Below are 21578 nucleotides of genomic sequence, written 5' to 3'. Positions count from 1 at the left end.
GACGGGATTGCAGACAGTCTGACCCTCTGTCGATACTGAGAGACGAGGAGAAGCAGGAGCCACTGGGAAGCCAAGGATGACTCTAGCCTTGGAGAGCTGAAGGACCTGGCACTTTCTGTGTGCAAAGCAGGGGCTCTGTCCCATACATTTTCCCGGGACATAGGAAGTTGCCTTGCTTTGAGTCAGGACTTTGGTCCACCTAGCCCAGTATTGTCTACCCTGCCTGGCAGCAGCTCTCGAAGCTCCTCCCCAACTCTGCTACCCAAGAACCTTGCAGCTAGAAATTGCACCTAGGATCCTCTCAATGTAAAGTGTATGTTCTGCACACTGAATTCCTTAGACTAATGATACACGGTGTGAAGAAAGCTTTCCTTGTCTCCATCCTAAATCTCCAGCCGATCAGCTTCATTGGATAACCCTGGCAGTGAAATTGATGCAAATAGAAATGAGGAAAGCAGAAGTTGCTTGGAGGCTGTTGTTAGTTCTCTTTCTTTTTTCCCAAGGTGCTGACAACTTCCCCATTCTTTAGCCCAAAGTAAATTAGCTGTCCATAGTGGGCCCCCAAACCTAATATTGCAGTAGGCCTCAACATATCAGGAACCGGCCCCGAGGTACTCTTAATCTCTGCCTAAATACTTGTAATTTATTTATTTATTCATAACATTTGTATACCACCCCAAAGTTCCATCTCTGGGTAGTTAAGGAGAACCTCAATATTTGACTTGTATTGGGGTTGTTTGCTGATCTGTGACTGTATCATTAAAGATCTCTATATATATTTCTCTAAGGTGTACCTGTCACTAATCCCATGCATGGCAGCTTTCGTGAGAGTTCGTGAGCGAGTTGCCGGCAAGGGAAGATGAAAGCGCTAGTGGGTGAGAAACAAAACAGCGGCAGGGCGGGGGGGGGGAGAAAATGGCAATGGGAGGACAATGAGGGAAGAAAATGGTGGGGGGCAGGGGAGAGAAAATGGCAGCAGGCGGACGGGGGAAAATGCAGTGGGGGAGAAAACGGCGGCGGGTGGGTGGGGGAAGAAAATGGCAGCAGCTGGCGGGTGGGGGAAACCAGAGGTGCAGATGCTCTGTGCCCAGCCCAGCTAGTTTGATTTAATTTGATTTAAGGAGAGCCTGACCTTGCTGTCTCATAAATTAGTAATGTGGCAACAGCTCTGGGAGGAGACACTTTTTGATTTATCCAGCTATTTATTTCTAGCCAAGATTTTCCCAATTGTTCCACCTGTCCTCCCCCTTAGATATCAAACATGCTCTGAATAAATGTTGCTTCACCTAGCTGCTCCTTCAGTGCTAACACATTGATCCAATTGAGCCTCAAGTAAAGGTGCTGACAAAAATCTGGGACCAAATGACATGGCTACATAGTGGCTTTGTGACTTGATCCTTAATCCAGAAACTCACAGCTAGCTCTTTCTTGCTATAATACACACTCAGGCATAATCCAGTGCTGACATTTGATGTTTGCTTGATAGATCTCTCAGCAATTAGCAATTAGTAAGATTGCTAGTCCATCTGGAATTAACATGAGATGATTTTGAATCTTTCTAGAAACTTCTCATCCATTGTTTGAATTAACAATAATAGTACAAGCTACATCTTCTGTGGTAAATATAAAAGATAGGCTGTAATCTCATCCAGGAGTTGTGTCAGGAAGGAAAAGGCATTGTCCTGAGTATTTGGGTCTTCCAGATGGTTATATATCCCAGCTTCAGCACAAATTACAATGAAAGATAAAATGACAAATCCATTTTAATCCTGAGCCATTTTGGAAGGGCGGTATACAAATCAAATCAAATCAAATCAAATCAATCAATCAATCAATTTTATGTTCAAAGATGCACCTTAATATTCCTTATGCCATCTGCTGGCAATCTGCAGTTTTTCAGTCACTGAAAAAGCTTTTTTTTAAAACCCCAAAAAAACAACAACCACCACCTCTTTTTCTAACTTGAACACAACTTTTTGTTTTACAGAATACTGCAGATTGCCAGCAGATGGCGCTAAGAACATTATGCAACGTCCTTGAACATCATGTGCATTTCTCTTTTTATCACCATCATAATTTGTACTAAAGCTGGAATATATCATTTGGAAAAGTAGTTTGTTCAGCTGTCTTCAACACATTTTGTCTTGTTATTGGAGCTAAATAAAACACTCTTTGACAGAACAATACTATGATTCAATCTAATATGGTTATTGCTATGCTGGAACTCACACTGGGATAGCTAAGTGGCTTCCTATGTTCTTCCAGATACAATGCTAAAAGGTATCATAATGGAAGAAGCAAAGTGAGGTAGCACAGCAATGATGACAGCCACTCCCAGAAAGCCTCTAGCAACACTAGCACCGTCCACCAGTCACAATGTTACTCCTCCCGACAACACCTCTGTATTGTCTATAAATGGAAGAACCCAATCAGCAGCAATTTGAATACTTTGATGATGTCATTTAACCCATTCTATCCTTTCTGCTACAAACATCACAGATATAGCCTGGTTGAAAGCATTCACAATTACTGGTGGCAGCCAGGTTGGTCTCTGGGTCATCTCAGAGAGACCATATCACTCATATCTTAAAAGATCTACACTGGCTGCCGATAAATTTCTGGGCAAAATACAAGGTCTTGGTTATAACCTATAAAGCCCCAAACAGCTTGGGCCCTGGGTCTTTAAGAGAACGCCTTCTTCGCTAAGAACCACACCACCCCTTGAGATAATCTGGAGAGGTTTGTCTGCAGTTGCCACCGGCTCATCTGGTGGCTATTCAGGGGTGGACCTTCTCCATTGCTGCCCCGAGGCTTTGGAACACACTTCCTGCTGAAATAAGAACCTCCCCATCTCTTACAACTTTTTAAAAGGCAGTCAAGACACATTTGTTCACCCAGGCTTTTAATCAGATATTGTTTTAATTATGGTTTTAATAGTTTTAATGTTTTAAATTTTAATTGTTGTGATGTTTTTGTTGTTTTGTTGTGAACCATCCAAAGACGTGTTTTGGGTGGTATTCAAATGTGTTAAATCATCATCATCATCATCAACAACAACAACAACACATCATCTACAGAAGGCCACACTACTCGGGAAAGCACAAATACTACGACGCTATCTTTAATTTTTCTTTTGTTATTCTATACCCTTGAAAAGGTATAATACCGATAATTAAAGTACCAAATCCAGTCAATAACATCTGGTAGACTGTGTGTAAATAGCATAATAATAATACCGCTTTACCACACCAAGTGGGAAGCAGTCCATATCTACAGGCAGGGCTTTGAATCCTTAAGCAGGACATCAGTCCTTTCATCACTTCAGTGTCCAGAGGAATTGACAGAGACACAATGGAGAGAAGGACTGATATTATAGTCATGCCTGCCTGCCAGCTTTATAGCCCTGTTGGAAAGAAGTGTAGCTGGGGAACCTATGCCTTCCCGCATATCTGGAGAAAGGTTCAAGTTGTTTTGTGGGATCAATGCCTGCATAAGGGAAGCAAGCTTTTTGCAAGGGAGAGAAAAACTGAGCAAAGAGGTGTGTTTTTTAGAAGTAGTGATTCTCTTATTTTTAGTGGGGGGGGGGGAGCAGCTGTCCCTATCCAACCCTATCACAGCTTCTCTCCAGTGGTTGTTGCTGGTGTCCACCTTATACTTCTTTTTAGATTGTGAGATGGTAGGGAAGGGAACCATCATATTCATTTCTTATTCATGTTTCCTCTATAAATGGCTATGAGAACTTTTGTTGAATAGCGGCACAGAAATATTCCAGTAATAGTAGTAGAAGGAAGTGACTCAACTCAACTCCTGCCCTCAATTCCTGCCTGTAGGCTTCCAGTGGCATCTGGTGGGCCACTGTGTGAAACAGGATGCTGGACTAGATAGGCCTTGGGCCTGATCCAGCAGGGCTGTTATGTTCTTGTGACTCGGACAAGGGGCAGTGCCAATGGCAATAGCACACTCACCCCAGACAGGACAGTGAACAACTATCCAGCAACAAGCAAGCACTACAAGGAGAAGGGAGTGCAAGTCCTATTCCTGAGGTCTGGCAATGCAGCTTCTGCAAACAAAGCCTCTCCTTTGGGAGTCTAGCTGGCAAGTGGCAACAATAGTTGCAGTTGGGAAATGGGGAAGCAGCAGAAATAGGACCCATACTTCCCATTCCTGCACGACATAAGTCCTGCACGACATAAGGCTCGGTGGCCAGATCCTGCCTGGGGGGACATTTTTGATGGCCCAGGTAGCCAGCAACAGCAGGAGCCCCAAAATTTGGCATTTGTGTGGGGCTAGAACAGTCCACTGACTGAGTAAGAACAGGGCTTATTTTCTGGACACTATCCTTGGTTAAAATTGTGAGCCCCTGGGGGGGAGGGAAGGACCCACAACTAAATAGTAATTGCTTTAATATTTATCTTTATAATTAATTTTACTGCAAAAATCAATGCACTGAAAATTGACTTCCCCCACCAATACATCATCATGGTTGTTTCTGGCCCACTGGGACATTTGAGTTGTGCACCCCTGCCACAGAAAACACCACAACCATACAGCCACAACAGCAGACCAAGAAGAAGAAGAAGAAGAAGAAGAAGAAGAAGAAGAAGAAGCTCATGATGGAGCTTTTGTATACTCCCAGAGGGGCTTGGCTGATGACACACAGCTTCCCTCCCTGCTCATGCCATGCACAGGATGATCCTATCCACACATGCCAGGACTGATGGATCCCTACGTGCCTGCAACCTTGGAGAAGTCTGTGAAGACAATACTGAGCTAGATACACCAGTGGGCTGACTCAGTATATGGCAGCTTCCTGTGTTCCTATGTGAAGCAGTGGCTTGGCAGAATAGCACAGGTACAGCACGTAAGAGGCCCTAGGTGTGATCCTTGGCCCCAGACTCCTAGGAGAATGGGGTTGGAAAAGAGTGACACACCTAAGGCAGTGTGCATCCATTGCAGAAGGGAGGAATGGTGCAATGGCCTCCCTCAGGTAATGGTTTCAGCTGACGCTTATCTGTCTTTTCATGGGCCAGCCAACTTCATTCCATCTTACCACACCTCCCTCACATTCATTGGGTCAGTTGCCACTAGTTAGTTAGTCAGCTTATCTATCTATCTATCTATCTATCTATCTATCTATCTATCTATCTATCTATCTATTTATCTAATTAACATATTTTTATAGTTGCTGATTCTTGCCCTGGAAACTCATGTTATTCATCTTTACACCTCCACCCTTGACTTCCACCATCATCCAATTTGCTGTGAAACTGTTCCCAGACTGTTAATTTGTGCTTTCACTCTGAGGAGGTCCACCCAAGACACCTGTGCTGGTAGGTGATGCCAGCCAAGGTGGCTGCTCCAAGGAGAGACAGAACCTCTCCACTTCCAGCTGTTCTGTAGCATCTCCTCTGAGGTAAATCCTGCAACAAAAGGCAGGCAGGCAGGCCAGTTGGCCAGGAGGGTCTCCTCTAGGAGCAGACCAGCTCGGACTGCTGACTCTCACTTATCCAGGTCATCATCCGAATCTTCGTCGTCTACGTCATCCGAGGCATTCAGTTCATAATAGATGGATCTTGCCTGCCCCTGCTGGTGTCTGCAGCAGGGATGATTTCTTTCCCTTCCTGAAGTGATACAGGAGAGGCACAGATTCCTTTGCTTGGGGCTCAGCCAATGAGAGGTGCAGGTTAAAGGTCAAATTGGCAGTTGGGTCATCCATAGTGGAGACTTTGTAATCCTCAGGACCCTCCCTTGTGGAAACAACATCCTGTGACAGTTCACAGTGTGATTCTGTATGTGTACTTTGAAGTAGGTCTCGCAATATTCAGCGTTATTCCTTTTATATGTGTGGACAGAACTGCAGTCTTAGATATTGGATGGAAGCCCTATTTGGACATTATACTGTACATGAATTATATGTAGTACATGTACACATGTTCATGTGTCTGTGTGAATAACTGTGAATAAGCTGATCTTGTGGTAGCAAGCATGACTTGTCTCTTTAGCTCAGGAGGGTCTGCCCTGGCTGCATATGAATGGGAGACTTGATGTGTGAGCACTGTAAGATATTTCCCTTAGGGGATGGAGCCACTCTGGGAAGAGCATCTAGGTTCCAAGTTCCCTCCCTGGTGGCATCTTCAAGACAGGGCTGAGAGAGATTACTGCCTGCAACCTTGGAGAAGCCACTGCCAGTCTGTGAAGATAATACTGAGCTAGATGGACCTATGGTCTGACTCAGTATGTGGCAGCTTCCTATGTTCCTGTGTTCCTGTGCATTCATTTAAAAAGTGAACCTGGATACGGATTCCTCAAATGCAAGGTACAGATAGCAGGTTTTCTACTGTACTTGTGTTGAATGCAATGTGTGAATAACTGTACAGATCTGTGTACACTGTACACGGATGATATACGTGTTGAACATAGTGTGTGAAAGGGGCTTTACTTTTCTATCATTCTATACCTGACCTGAATAGTCAAAAATTCCAGTTCATGTACTGATGATTAGTTCCACTGGCAAATAAGATTACTCTGGGGACAATAAATGATGTGTTGAACAATTATCTCCCACATTTCAAAATGTTATCAGTTTCCTAACATCTATTTTGATCTCCTTGAATTCTTCCAGCTTTCAAAAATGTTGGGGTCAAATCCACCTGGGGTGGTTCATCAGCTAGCTTGAGAAGAGTCATACTATGAATGAAGCTGGTGCAAAGATGTCCTGGTCCATATCTATTTTTAGAATAACCTATTGCATCTGTGCTTATGGCAAGCCTGCCTTGACAAGGATATGAACTAAAATTAGGCAACTTAATAAGATTTTTCTGTGTTTACTACATATTGTTGTTCTGAGTCAGAGCTCTGAAAAAAATTGTATGTTTGACCTGTCCCCTGATAAAATGAGTAAAACGCCTACTTTCTCTCTCCCTGAGTTAAGTTGATGGAAATTCACCTGAAATGTCTCCAATTTCAAATGTAGAGTTTGACCAACAGATTGATTAAGCTATGGTTATATACGGGTAATATCTTCTATCAAGAAGAAGGAGTTTTCCCCACAGGCTTTTTAAGATTAAACAATCTTACAAACATACTGAAGGAGAGAGGGAGCTCAGCCTAACTGTGGGGAGTAAAGTCCACCCCCGCCATTGCATCTGCTGCCCTTAAATCTCATACAAGTCAAGGGAGTAGTGATATTGACTACACTGGAGAAGAATGACCATCTTGCTAGTCAATTTTATTGCAAAGATAAGCTATTAATAAAAACCCACAAGTCACTGAGTTTGTTGGAGAAGGAAGTGAGTACACATCATGCCATGATTATTATAATATGCAGCTAGGCACATGCAGTATGAAATAAGTTGGGCATAGGGGGTTTAATAGGAGCTAGGTGGTTTCTCAAAAAGAGATAGATGAGAAAAAGAGGAAAGATAAAAAGAAATAGAAAATGAAGATGAATACTATTTCCTTTCAGTCTTCATAACCTTATACTAATAGTATATTACAGGACTACCTGTCTGACTTATCAAAGGCATGCGTTGACTTGTACTGAACTCTACTTGAACAGTATACCACTGTTAGGTAAAGGTAAAGTGTGCCGTCAAGTCGATTTTGACTCCTGGCACCCACAGGGCCCTGTGGGGCTTTTTGGTAGAATACAGGAGGGGTTTATCATTGCTTCCCCCCATGCAGTATGAGATCATGCCTTTCAGCATCTTCCAATATCACTGCTGCCTGATATAGTACCAGTGGGGATTCGAACCAGCAACCTTCTGCTTGTTAGTCAAGCATTTCCCCACTGCCATTAGGTATAAAAACAAACACAGAAAAGATATTCTCACTTCCCCTCCCCTCTTCCCTGTTCTCTTTGTTTTGGTTACAAAACGTGCCGTGGCAGGAGGTGGGTGGTGTGCTGCCAGCTGCTTGAGTGATAGGAGGAAAAGCTTAGAATAAGCCCTGTACTGTGCAATAACAATAGGGCACAACTAGCCAACTCTGAGCATGTTTGAGACCCACTAATTTCCATTCAAGAGTTAAGCAGTTTCTTAAATCTTTCCCATGGAAATCAATTGCATTTAGAAATGCTTAACTTTGATTGGATTGTGCCTTATGGATTTTTTTTAACGCAGTTTTGAAATGGTAGAGAATTGTGTGGGAATGTGTAGCCTTACATTACAAATTTCCTTTTACGGGGCTATCTGATAACTTTGGCTATGCACAAGTTCTTTGTCTCTGTTTAAAGCCATTAAAAAGTGTGCCAAACATGAGATGGAGTGTCACTCATCATTAGTGACATCCTTTTCCTTTTTTTTAAGGGCGACATGATAATTATGGATTCCACATATTCAGAAATTGGAAACATCATCTTTTTGCTATTCTTTTTAATTAAAAATTGCTCCTGGCACGAGTGGATAGGGCTATCCACTATGTCTGAAACAGCTACCAGTATTTTTATGGAAGCAGTGCTGATCCTATTGTTGGGAACTTGATCTGGATTCCCCCACATACTATTTGGCATCTACAAAATCAGTTGAATCCAAGATTATGGTAAGTCTGAAAAAGTGAACATATGTACTATGGGCAAAGGTATTTGCACAGTACTCACCCCACCTAAAAATATCATCTGTACACAAAACTGAAATTATTTTGTTCACACTCAGTACATCAATTATGAAAGCAGTTTTGTGGTATATTTCAAAAGCTCTAAGGGAGTTGCAGCAATCTGCACTAAAACAAAAGGAAAACTTATAAGGTTACTTTTGGAATAAACCTTTTTAAAATTTGCCCAACAAGTTTGAGTCACTATCAAGGATATTTCCCCACTCTTTCCATATGAGATTATCTTCCTTTATGAAGTGTGAGCACTGTATGATATTCCCCTCAGGGGATGGAGCCGCTCTGGGAAGAGCAGAATGTTTCAACTTCAAGTTCCCTCCCTGGAATCTCCAAGATAGGGTTGAGAGAGATTCCTGCCTGCAACCTTGGAAATTCACAATACAAAAGGGAGAACACATAAAATCAAGATCATTTTTCCACGGCATTTGTGTGTTCTATCAACACGGTTTTCTGATTGAGATTTCTTGCAACCTTGGGAAAGCTGCTGCCACTCTGGATAGACAATACTGAGTTAGATGGACCTATGGTCTGACTCAGTATATAGCAGCTTCCTATGTTCCTATGTTCCCCCAAAGAGGAAGACTATTTTCAATAGGGAGCAGTGGGTCAAACTTGTTGGTGGATCTTTTAAAAGTAAATCTGTGTACTGAAGTACATTTGGATGTCTTGCACCCTGGTTTTTCTGTACTTTAAAGGCTGATAGATAGTGGGGGTCCTATTTACTATTCCCATAGCTACCAACATGGTATATTACTTGGCTGCTGATTCTTGTGTCTCCAATAGTACTTTGAATGTACTTCTTCATACTGGAGACATTTTCAAGTTTGGAGATGGGCAACAGTCCTTTCAGAATGTTGAAGGTGTTGACATGATGGAGGCATCATTGCCTGTGGGATAGACACTCATCCAGCTTCCAGTAAAAAGGCGTTGTGGGGTTTAGTAGTAGTTTGAAACCCTCTTTTGATGAGAGATTACAGCAGGCCTGGCACCTGAAGTGGTGTGGTGAGCCTTGTAGAGTAGGGAGAAGAGGGCAACCAAGATGACCAAGGGCCTGGAGCACTAGAGGCTGCAGCATCTGGGGCTTTTTAGTTTGGAAAAGAGGCAACTATGGGGAGACTAGAGGTGTATAAAATTATGCATGGAATAGAGAGAATTTTTTTCTCCCTCTCTCACAACATTAGAACCAGGGGTCATCCCATGAAAATGAAGGTTGGGAAATTCAGGACCGACAAAAGGAAGTACATTTTCACACAGCACGTAATTAATCTGTGGAATTCTCTGCCACAGAATGTGGTGATGGCTACTAGCTTGGATGGCTTTAAAAGGGGCTTAGACAAATTGACAGAGGACAGGTCTATCAATGGCTACTAGCAGAGGCACTCTTACCCCCAGACCTTGGGGCTCTGGCCTGTGGTCTCCTAGGTCCAGTGGGGGGGGTGTCCTGCAGCCACTTTGCACCACCCCACCACTGCCTCTGTGCTGGGTAGCTCCAGCACACCTTTACAAACAAAAAACAAAAAAACCCCACCGCTGCACAGTAGCAGCACTAGCTGTGGGGAGGGGGCGGTGAGGGGAGAGTTCCCTTTTAAGGAGGAGATGTTTACCTGGGGGGATGGTGGGATGGGGCGTGGAGGGAAGAGCTCCCCCTGCTACTCTCTGTCAACTCCAGAATGGGAGGTGGCGAGCTCCCTCCTCTCAAGTGATAGGCGAGAGGCCATAATTTGGGAGAAGGGAGAGGAGCTCATGGGATCTCACCTCTCTCTAACCCTTCCCTGCCCCCCAACAAAAACAAACACAGGAAGATCAGACCTACAAGAGCCAGTGGACTCTCCCAAGCAAAGAGCTACCTCCAACCCCTCCTCCCCCTAACTCCTGTTTTGCTCTTACTGGCTGGAACAGCCTGCTCATCAAGCTGCTCCAGCCAGTCTGATTGCTAGGGGGTGCTGACCTGGCCCCGCCTCTATAAGGCAGTGGAAATGGGCGGGAGGGAAAAATACTTATGGCTTCAGGGGCTGTATTTTCAACCCGATTTTTACTTCATAAGAACATAAGAACATAAGAACAGCCCTGCTGAATCAGGCCCAAGGCCCATCTAGTCCAGCATCCTGTTTCGCACAGTGGCCCACCAGATGCCATTGGGAGCCTACAGTCAGGAGTTGAGGGCATGCCCTCTCACCTGCCATTACTCCCCTGCAACTGGTACTCAGAGGCACCCTGCCCTTGAGGCAGGAGGTGGCCTACAGCCCTCTGACTAGTAGCCATTGATAGACCTCTCCTCCATGAAGTCATCCAAACCCCTCTTAAAGCCATCCAGGTTGTTGGCTGTCACCACGTCCTGTGGCAGAGAGTTCCATAAGTGGATCACGCATTGTGTGAAAAAGTACTTCCGTTTGTTGGTCCTAGACCTTCTGGCAATCAATTTCATGGGATGACCCCTGGTTCTAGTGTTGTGTGAGAGGGAAAAGAATCTCTCTCTCTCCACTTTCTCCACACCATGCATGATTTTATAGACCGCTATCATGACTCCCCGCAGTCGTCTTTTTTCTAAACTAAAAAGCCCCAGGTGTTGTAGTCTTGCCTCATAGGAAAGGTGCTCACGTCCCCTGATCATCTTGGTTGCCCTTTTCTGTACCTTCTCCAGTTCAACAATGTCCTTTTTAAGATGTGGTGACCAGAACTGTACGCAGTACTCCAAGTGTGGTCGCACCATAGTTTTGTATAAGGGCATTATAATGTTAGCCGTTTTATTTTCAATCCCCTTCCTAATGATCCCTAGCATGGAATTAGCCTTTTTCACAGCTGCCGCACATTGAATAGACAGTTTCAACGAGCTGTCCACCACAACCCCAAGATCCCTCTCCTGGTCCGTCACCAACAGCTCAGATCCCATCAGCATATACTCGAAGTTGGGGTTTTTCGTCCCAATGTGCATCACTTTACACTTGCTAACATTGAACTGCATTTGCCATTTTGTCGCCCACTCCCCCAGGTTGGAGAGATCCTTTTGGAGCTGCTCACAATCCGTTTGAGATTTCACTACCCAAAAGAGTTTGGTATCATCTGCAAATTTGGCCACGTCGCTGCTTACCCCTGCTTCTAGATCATTTATGAATAAATTAAAAAGCACTGGTCCCAGTACAGATCCCTGGGGGACCCCACTTCTTACTTCCCTCCATTGTGAAAACTCTCCATTTATACCTACCCTCTGTTTCCTGTCTTTCAAGCAGTTAGCAATCCACACATGTACTTGTCCCTTTATCCCATGACAGCTAAGTTTCCTCAGGAGCCTTTGATAAGGAACTTTGTCAAAAGCTTTTTGGAAGTCCAGGTAGACTATGTCAACTGGATCACCTTGATCCACACACTTGTTGACACTCTCAAAGAAGTCCAAAAGGTTGGTGAGGCAAGATTTACCTTTGCAGAAGCCATGCTGGCTCACTCCGAGCAGGGCCTGTTCTTCTAGGTGCTTTACAATTTTATCCTTGAGGATGCTTTCCATCAATTTGCCTGGAACGGATGTTAGGCTAACTGGCCTGTAATTTCCCAGATCTCCCCTGGATCCCTTTTTGAAAATCGGTGTTACATTTGCCACTCTCCAGTCCTCTGGTACAGAGCCCGATTTCAGGGATAAGTTAAATATTTTAGCAAGAAGGTCAGCAATTTCACATTTGAGTTCTTTGAGGACTCTTGGATGGATGCCATCCGGCCCTGGTGATTTGTTAGCTTTCAGTTTTTCCAGACAGTTTAGAACATCATCCCTTGTCACTTTTACCTGACTCAGCTCTCTAGCCTCCATCCCTAAAAAGCCTGGTTCAGGAACAGGTATATGCTCAATATCCTCTGCCGTGAAGACAGATGCAAAGAACTCATTCAGTTTCTCTGCAACCTCCATATCCTCCTTAATAATCCCTTTCACTCCCTCATTGTCTAATGGCCCAACCGCCTCCCTGGCAGGTTTCCTGCTTCTGATGTACTTAAAGAAGTTTTTGTTATTCCCCTTGATACTTTTGGCTAAATGTTCCTCAAACGCTCTTTTTGCCTCCCTTATTGTCACCTTGCATTTCTTTTGCCAGAGTTTGTGTTCCTTTTTGTTCTCTTCATTTGGACAGGCATTCCAATTTCGGAAGGAAGTCTTCTTCCCTTTTATGGCTTCCTTGACGGTACCCGTTAGCCATGCTGGCATCCTCCTGGACTTAGTGGTACCTTTCCTCCTTTTGGGTATACAATCTAACTGGGCTTCTAGTATTGTGGTTTTGAGTAAACTCCATGCACTCTGGAGCGAAGTGACTCTCCTGATTTTCCCTTTCAGCTTTTTTTTCACCATACTCCTCATTTTGGAGAAGTTTCCTCTTCTGAAATTCAAAATGTCCGTGTTAGACATCCTTGGTGATTCTCTCCCCGCATGTATGCTGAATTTGATGGCACTATGGTCACTGTTCCCTAAAGGGTCGATGACACTGACATCACACACCAGGTCCTGGGTGTCACTCAGAATTAGATCTAAGGTCGCCTTCTCTCTGGTTGGTTCCATGACCAACTGTTCTAGGGCACAGTCATTTAGCGTATCTAGAAATTTGACCTCTTTGTCCTGACTTGAATGTGAATTTACCCAGAATGTGTGGGTAGTTGAAATCACCCATTATTACAGCCCTGCCTCTCTTTGACGCCTCCCTGATTTCCTCCTGCAACTCCCAGTCACTGTCATCATTTTGATCCGGAGGGCGATAGCACGTCCCCAGTAGCATGTTTCCTTTCCGACCTTGTATAGTCATCCACAGGGTTTCTGTGGAGGACTCCAGTCCACTTAGGTTTTCTAGCTTATTAGATTCTATCCCTTCTTTAACATACAGTGCTACCCCTCCTCCAAGGCACCCCTCCCTGTCCTTTCTGTAGAGTTTATACCCAGGGATAACAGTGTCCCACTGGTTCTCACTGTTCCACCATGTTTCTGTTATGCCCACTATGTCTATTTCTGCATTAGCAACCAAGCACTCCAGCTCACCCATCTTGGTTCGGAGGCTTCTGGCATTGGCATACAAGCCCCTATACGCTGAATCTCTCCCCTGATGTATGCTACTCTTTTGACTCTTTGACCTGCTGGCACAGGCTCCCATCTGCTCTTTATGCGGTTTTGCTCCATCCCCTTCTGTTTTATTTGCACTTTATTTGCACTTTATTTGCACCCACTTCCTTGAGTGGGTGATGCCAGGAGCTGCCCACTAGGGATCAGAAGCTGGAGCAGCTAGATTAGGAGCTGTTCCAGTCAGGAAACTACAGGCATAGGGAGGAGGAGCAGGAGAAAGCAGCAAGAAGCGCAAGCGAGAGTTCTCTGGCTGCTGGTAAGTCTGATATTCTGCTGGTCTGGTCTCCCCGCCCCGCCCTTACTGGCCATCTGCCCTTGGCTGGTGGTGAGCACAAACAGTCCTTAGCTGAAGAGAAGACGAGGAGGAGAGTGGCAGCTGGTTCTGGCAAGGCTAGGAGGCAGGACTGGTGGGGGCAAACAGCTTCAACTCTTAACTGCCAGCCATGCCCTCTGCCTCCGCCAGCACTGGCTGTCTCTGTCTCTGGGGCCTTGCAACTCTGTGCCGGTTGCCACTTCTCCAACATGGTCTTGCTGTCATCCAGGGCTGGCCGACTAATAAAGCATGGTGAAGTGTCTACTTCAGGCAGCAGATTGGCAGAGGCGGCTATGGGCGCCCTGCACCCACCTCTGTTGGCCACTTCACCACTACCCACTGCTCCATCCCTACCCTCCCTGGTGCCAGCACTGTACCACTCTGCCACAGTTCTTGCTCCTTTGTTCTGCTCACCCTGCCCTACCTTTTCAGAAAGGCAAAGGGCAGTGACTAGAGTGGCAGGAAGAATGTAGCAGAAAGTATTTGTGTTGTGGCGGTGGTGGTGGTGGTGAGGTCCGTAAAGGCAATGATGCCTCTTTGGTACCATTTCCAATTGTCTTATTAACTGTTGTCTGTCTCCAGCCCAGCATGAATTGCAATCTGAAGTGAGTGGTGTTGACTGTGGTTTTCACATGCTCCTTTCTTCATATTCCCATTCATTCAAGGCAACTGAGTTGGTTCCTACCAGATCTACATCCTCAACATGACATCTGTAGCCTCTGGCAACAATTTTGTCATCTCTGGCAGTGCAAATTAAAAAAGAACAACCTAGATCCCAAGATCACATTGAACCATGGAACTGTAGGAATGGTCCAGAGTGGGTCATTTGCTGAAAAGGTTTGCATGGGAAGTGCTTAAAAGGAGACATGGTTTTACATTCAGATTTATAAAACCTGTCTTGGGAAACGTTTGGCTGAAATGCAGGTAGAAACATGTTAAATAAACCTTAATATGTACATAAACATAATGTCCTCCATTTTCCCCACCCATAACAGATGTATTTTTATATCAGAACTAACTTCCTATTCATTTGCATTGGCTAAATCGTGCATGTTGTAACAATGCTAGCATTCAGGCTGAGATCAAAATCTGAAACCAATATGCTACTTTCTCTACCATTCATTTTCCATTGAAGTGTAAGTAAGAAGGAGCCACTCATATTATTTGGGCAATAATTGGTGGCTCAGAAGCTAAGAGCAAAGTGCCGCTTTCTCATGGATCAAAGAAGCCAGAGAACACAGGATGCGGTCAATGGATGTGTGAAACTCTGTTGAGTTTCATTAAAGGCTCTAGTTAGGAAGCAGGTCTCCTTTGAAGATCTGGCTTTCTCTCTATTTCTTCTTCTTATTCCAGGAAGTTTATGCCTTGCAGTCAATTCTATAAAGAACTTCCAACAAACGCTGTGTGCTTGCATGTGCGTACAATACATAAAATACGTATATAACACTTTTCGACAACAAAAAAGTTCACAAAGTGGTTTTACATAGCAAAAGGAACACAAAGATAGTTCCTTGACCCGAAAGGGCTCCCAGTCTAAAAAGAAATACAAGGGAGAACTAGTGAACAGTCACTGGAAAAGACGTTTTGGGATGAATAGGGACGATTGCTCTCTCCCTTTCCCTGGTAACTAGAACAGAGTCACAATTTCAAAAGGTGCCTCTCTGCCCAGTTAGCAGGGTTTCTTTCACCCCAAGTTACTGAAACATGCCTATTCCTCCTCATGTTCTTCCCTATTAGTCTTATTTTGAGCAAGGTAAATGACCAGGCTCAAACTATCATACTTTGGACACATTATGCAAAAACCCAGCTCCCTTGAGAAGTCTATAATGCTGGGGAAAGTTGAAGGAAAGAGAAGAGGACGACCAGCAGCAAGGTGGATGGACTCGATTAGGACAGACAGCAATGAATGCACCACTGAGAGATCTTAAAGGCCAAGCTGAAGACAGATCATCCTGGAGAAAATCTATCTATGTGGTCACTAAGAGTCGACACTGACTTGACAGCACTTAATCTATCAATCAAAGGGAGGAGCACCAGTGTGGGTCGGATCATTGGGGTAATCTCCCAGCTATAATCTTCCTGAGTTTCTCCCTCTGTACCAGCATGCTATGTAATTCATTATAAACACAAGGTGCTTCAATAAGGGCATGAAGTTGATTTCCTACTTCTTAAATGGGCTCTCATTGAAACATTTCCCCCCGCCCAGTGGCTCTGAAGTTTTCCCAGGGCAGATTCTTAACCACCACCACCCCATCCAGAAATTTGCAAGCTACGTCCCGTGCACTGCCATGAAATTTGCTTCCCTCTAAAGTGACTTTCCAAACCAACCCCAATTCTCAGTCCAGCTGTGTGAACCCAGTGATGTAGTGGCAAATTCAGAAGTGCAGGCACTCTCCAGAACAGCCCCCATGGCCATGCGCACCCCAACAGCCCGAGAAGCCCAGCAGTACCGGCCCTCCACATTTCCCTCCCACTACGTCCCTGTGTGGACCAGGAAGGTAGACTTCTCAATTGGGGTGGGGCGCAGGGGGCACATGGGGGGAGAGGCCTTGTGGTAGCAAGCATGAATTGTCTCCTTTGCTAAGCAGGGTCCATCCAGGCTTGCATCTGAATGGGAGACTACATGTGAGCACTGTAAGATCTTCCCCTGAGGGGATGATCTCGCTCTGGGCAGAGCACCTGCATCCATAGAGCACCACTAGCAGCTTTTCTCCTTGTTATACTATTTGTAATCTGAGAATTGTAGAATGAAAGAGCCCGGAGAGGCAGAGGTGCCTCCTAAGAACTTGCTGAGTGGCGACAAAGACAACACAGGACTGACTGTGTTGTTCAGCTGACTGATGAACTTGAGCATGAGAGCCTGCTGATGCTACCTGGGGTGGTGGTGGTGGTGGTGGTGGCATTGCCTTCCCCCAGGAAATCCACTGGTGCTCCTCCCTTTGATTGCCCCGCCCCGCCCCCACCAAGTTAACGCCCCTGGTGTGTGGACCCCTCGTCAACTTCGCTCTCCTTGCCGACAGAGACGGGACCGAGACCTTCCTCCCACCGGCCGCTTGGCCCAGGTCTGCCTGCCTCCCAGTCCTCACGTCTATGCACGGTTGAGAGGCAGTTCCAAGAGGCTGCCTTCCGCAACGCGTTTCTGCCGCTGGCCAGGACGGCCTCCAGCCCAGCCTCAAACGCGCGCTCCGAGCAGCCGGAGAAGGGAGGGCTAAAGAGCCCTTGAGATGACGGCGCCGTCCTTGCGATAGAGGAAACAGCTGGATCATCATCAAGCACAATGTGGCCGCTCTCAAGCAGACAACTGCGCCAGAATTGCGACTGAATGGGGTTTAACAACAGCCATTCATTCCCCGTACTTTGCATTGCTGGGTGGCAGCAGCCACATGCCTCGGAGGGCGCCCTCCCCGCCTTCCCCTTGGAATAAATGGGTGCCTTTTGATACTCACAGGCGGGGGCTGGCAAAGCGGGGCGGGGGCGCGCTGATGAATGAGACATCTCAGGCAAGACTCTTGAGTCAAGCCAAGGAAGACAAAACCAGATGTGCGGAAGTTTCCAATCTACTCCATTTCCGAATGGCTAAAGACAGGAAAACTGGGGAAGGGAAAAACAACACCTAAGAAAGGATTAGTTAGTTAGAAATAACTGCACCCCTGGCTCTATACCCACAAACCAACACTGCCTGTTTGAGTCCCTTCTATAGAGGAGAAGCATACAGAGGAGGAGGAGGAGGGGAATCTACTCTTGACACTTTTGTTAAAAGATAAAGTGTGCCCTCGAGTCGGTGTCGACTCCTGGCGATGACAGAGCCCTGTGGTTGTCTTTAGTAGAATACAGGAGGGGTTTGCCATTGCCATCTCCCCCCGCAGTCTGAGATGATGCCTTTCAGCATCTTCCTATATTGCGGCTGCCTGATATAGGTGCTTCCCATAGTCTAGGAAACACACCAGCGGGAATGCCAACCGACTAGGCAAGTCATTTCCCGCTGTGCCATTAGGTGGCAACTTTTGTATTCCACAGGGAATGGGAGGTGGGGGCGGTTTAGGCTGGTGAAGGGGGCCATTAATCTGCATTAAGTGGCCTTGAACCGGAGGGATAGGAAAGGCAATCAATCAGCCTGAGCTCGGTTGCGCCTTACCTGCCAGAGATAGATGGTCCTCCTGGTTTCATTTCAAATGCCATCCGAGAGCCAAGCGTCTCTTAAGGGTAAGCAAGCTGAATGGCAGCGGAGAGTTGGTCTGCTACTACTCCGTACTACTGGCGGGCAAAAACATGCTTGTGGGGAGGGAGGGTAGATTATGGAAGGCATCAAGAGCTCAAGTGCAACTCGCCCAATGACAGGATCGTTCACACATCAGATCTCACAGAATGCAGAGCACAAGTTGCTGTGAACAGAGAGCAGTAGAAAACCGACAGCAGTAAGACTTGACGGGTATGCCTGCGTGTGTGTGTATATGTGCATCCCGTGCATTCATCCAGCCGGCATTCTGCTAGTTGGGAAAGTGTGTTTCTGTCCAGCTAGCATGAAACCTGTTGGGAACTCGCTCACATAAGTAATGTATTTGGAAGTAAGTGCCTTTCTATGGGAATTGCGTCCAAGGAAATGAGATTAGGATAGGAAAACCTGCCAGGTTCACCTCCACCTTGCTAGGAATTCCTAGCGAACATTGCCAGTCCCCCCAAAACTGGAGGTGCGTGTTACCCACTCGGAGCAGCTTTGCCTTTCCTCTGCTTTCTCCTGACACCCGTAATGGGGAGAACCTTTTTGGAAGGCAGTTTGACTTTATGTTTTCCCAGTTCCTTAAATATCGGGTGCTTCTGGAACACCCTTCTCTGCAAATCAAAACGCAGGGGAAGGGAATGGGCCACTGGGAACGGGATGGCTTGGTGGCGGTAGACCAGGTTTTCCTCCCATAACTTCCTCCCAGGAAAGAGTTTGTTCAAAACATAGATGCTCTACATTCGAGGAGCCTCCCTGGTTGGTTCAGTTGCAGAGCAGACCCTTTTGTCCTCTGAGTCCAGAGCGGAAAGTTTTTGGCCACCTTGACCTTTGATAGTAAGAGGTGGCGCTTGCTGTTACTCCCCCCCTCACCGGTTTTGGGAAATCTTCATTCAAGGGTTTTTGTCAATGAGACGAGTGTCCTGCTGATCTCCCCCGTCGAGGGCTGTGCTGACGTCACTAACGAGGCGATAAATATCTGTTGATATAATTGGATGTGAGATTCTGGGTTGTGATAGCAGGACGCTGCCCATTGCTGCTCCGAAGCGGCCCCCATGATTTATTCAGCAGTGGATCGGGGCACGCAAGCGAGCTGTCAGGAAGGCGTCAGCTTATTAGGCAAAGGCTGCGTGATTCTAGAAGAGGGTCTAACCTATAAAAATCACGCACCCGGGCTCTGATTAGGAAGCCATCTGATCACAAGGACGGCAGGAGACGGCTCCAAGAGATACACACCCTGAGAGCGAGAGAGCCAGAGAGAAAAGGGGGAAACCCCGAGCCCTGACTGACTCCACCTGCCCTGCTAATCCCATCGGCGTCTCTAAGGTATGAAAGATCCAGGTTAGCCACACACGCGCTCGCGGGAAACTTCGCTTGAGGAGGTTCTGCTCCTAGATAGTTTAGACGAGTGTGTGTGTGTTAATAGAGAGAATATATAATATGTCTGTGTGTGGTATAAGGAAACCTGGGACCATGTAAGGCAAAATAGTATATCTGGAAACCGTGATTTATTTATTTTTAAATTAAAGAAATGTATTGCTTGGAGTGGTTGAAATGGTCGAAAACCTGCCAAGACTTCTCTTTTTGATAGAACCAGCTCTTAACCTGCTCTTACAGGGCTCTGATTTGTATGGAACCTATCCCTCAAATAGCCATTTGGTGCGCCAAAACATCGTGTTCTTTCCATTCACTGCCTTTAATAAAGAAGGGGAGGAGGGGTTCAGCTCCTGACCCAAAGAGTGTGCAAACTTTTTCTCTGTGAGACCCGAAGGATTTGACCGGGTTGATTGTATCTTCTTACAGATGTGCCAGGGGTTCCTGGGGTGGGTTGGGGACGGGACGCGGAAGGCTTTCAGCACCACGGACAGCGATCTGCGCGGTGCTGGCCGGATGGGCTATGAAAGGCTATTCGCGTGCTTCTTGCTCCCGTGGAGAAATCCAGTAAGTCATCTGACAGCAAGTTATGCCTGTTCCCTTCCTCTCCTCCTGTTAACTGTTTCAGATCTGGACGCTGAGCCATGAAGATCCAGCTGCTGGTCTCTACCGGGATCCTGCTGGTCGCTCTCCTGCCCTGCCATGAGTGCAGAGCCCTCAGCAAGAGCGCCCCAGCCGCCCCCGCCGTCGACAGCGCTCTGCAGCAGCCAGATCTTCTCCAAGAGCAACCACAGTCGCTGCCCATCTTGCTCCGCATGGGGGAAGAGTATTTCCTGCGCCTGGGCAACCTCCACAAGAACGCAGCCCCGGCTGCCTCTTCCTCCTTCTCCTCCAGCACTAGCAGCAGCCACCTCGCCGCGTCCGCCGGCAACTTCTTCCGAGCAGCGGTCCAACAGCTACAGCAGCTGCAGCACCTCCAGGAGCGTTCGCTAAAGGGCGCCGCCGACCCCTGGGAGGGCGAAGACAACGACGGCGCCCATCTGGAGGTCTCCGAGAAGGAGAAACGGTCCGAGGAGCCGCCGATCTCCTTGGATCTGACTTTCCACCTCCTCCGAGAAGTCTTGGAAATGGCCCGAGCGGAGCAGTTGGCCCAGCAGGCACACAGCAACAGGAAACTGATGGAAATCATCGGGAAATGAAGCGCTCGCTCCCCTCCGCCCGCCCCCTACCAAAGAGATCCTCCAGTTAGCACACCACTTCGGCAGTATTTACACAGTTCCCTCGTGCTGTTCCTCCGGTCTCACCTTCTTTCTTTGATTCGAGAGGGGGTGTCCCTTGACATACACGGCCTAATCTAGCCCTTGAGTAGCATGCCCAGCGGTGTATACCCCAGTGTCGATTGTAACTTTCTGTCCCACTTTTCTTTTCTTTTCTTTTCTCTTCTCCTCCCTCCCGTCAAAATTAACCCACTCTTTTAGGGCGGCGTCCAGGCGGCTCAGCCATTGGAAGCTGGCCAAGGAGAGAGCCTTCTGGGGAGGCGGGCGGGGAAGCGGGTCGGGGAGGGGGCCCCTCTGTGTGTAAGCTCCTCGCAGTCGCAGTCCACTCTTCTTATTCTTCTTCCGCCTTCTTTTCTTCTTTGTAAACGTTGCCACCAATAAAACATCTTTTCAGCGCTCGGTCCATTTGGTTGTGCAAGAGAACGTTTAATATTTATATTTTTAATAAAAGCTGCAAAGGAACGATGTCTTCCTACACTTCCTTGCCTGCTGGTCCGTCTAGTTTCAGTGGGAATGGGATGCTCTTCATGGATGGAGGGGTGGATGGATGATGGCGTAAGGGAGTCCACAGCCCACCCAGCCGGGCGGGAGTCATGCGGAACCACATCCGGTGTGGGTGGGGGTTCAGGGGCTGCACTGGTACCAAAGCTACATTTGAGCCGGGAATTGCTAGGAAATTTGCTCCCGATCAGCCTTGCGGTAAATTAT

General features: G+C 46.6%; 1 protein-coding gene across 1 annotated transcript; it reads left to right on the top strand.

The window, feature by feature from the left end:
• The first annotated feature begins 19239 nt into the window (after positions 1-19239).
• CRH (corticotropin releasing hormone) lies at positions 19240-21335 on the top strand. The gene is made up of 2 exons (XM_053248013.1): positions 19240-19545; positions 20222-21335. The coding sequence occupies exon 2, from the start codon at positions 20238-20240 to the stop codon at positions 20790-20792; it is 555 nt and encodes a 184-aa protein (XP_053103988.1). The 5' UTR covers positions 19240-19545; positions 20222-20237; the 3' UTR covers positions 20793-21335.
• The last annotated feature ends 243 nt before the right edge of the window (positions 21336-21578 follow it).

The sequence above is a fragment of the Hemicordylus capensis genome, chromosome 4 (assembly GCF_027244095.1).
Source record: "Hemicordylus capensis ecotype Gifberg chromosome 4, rHemCap1.1.pri, whole genome shotgun sequence".
In the NCBI taxonomy this organism is placed as follows: Eukaryota; Metazoa; Chordata; class Lepidosauria; order Squamata; family Cordylidae; genus Hemicordylus; species Hemicordylus capensis.
The sequence above is the reverse complement of the archived record's forward strand: the minus strand, read 5'-3'. Positions and strand labels throughout refer to the sequence as shown.

Coding starts and splice junctions, on each gene's coding strand:
- CRH (XM_053248013.1), top strand. CDS start 20,238: ATGAAGATCCAGCTGCTGGTCTCTACCGGGATCCTGCTGGTCGCTCTC.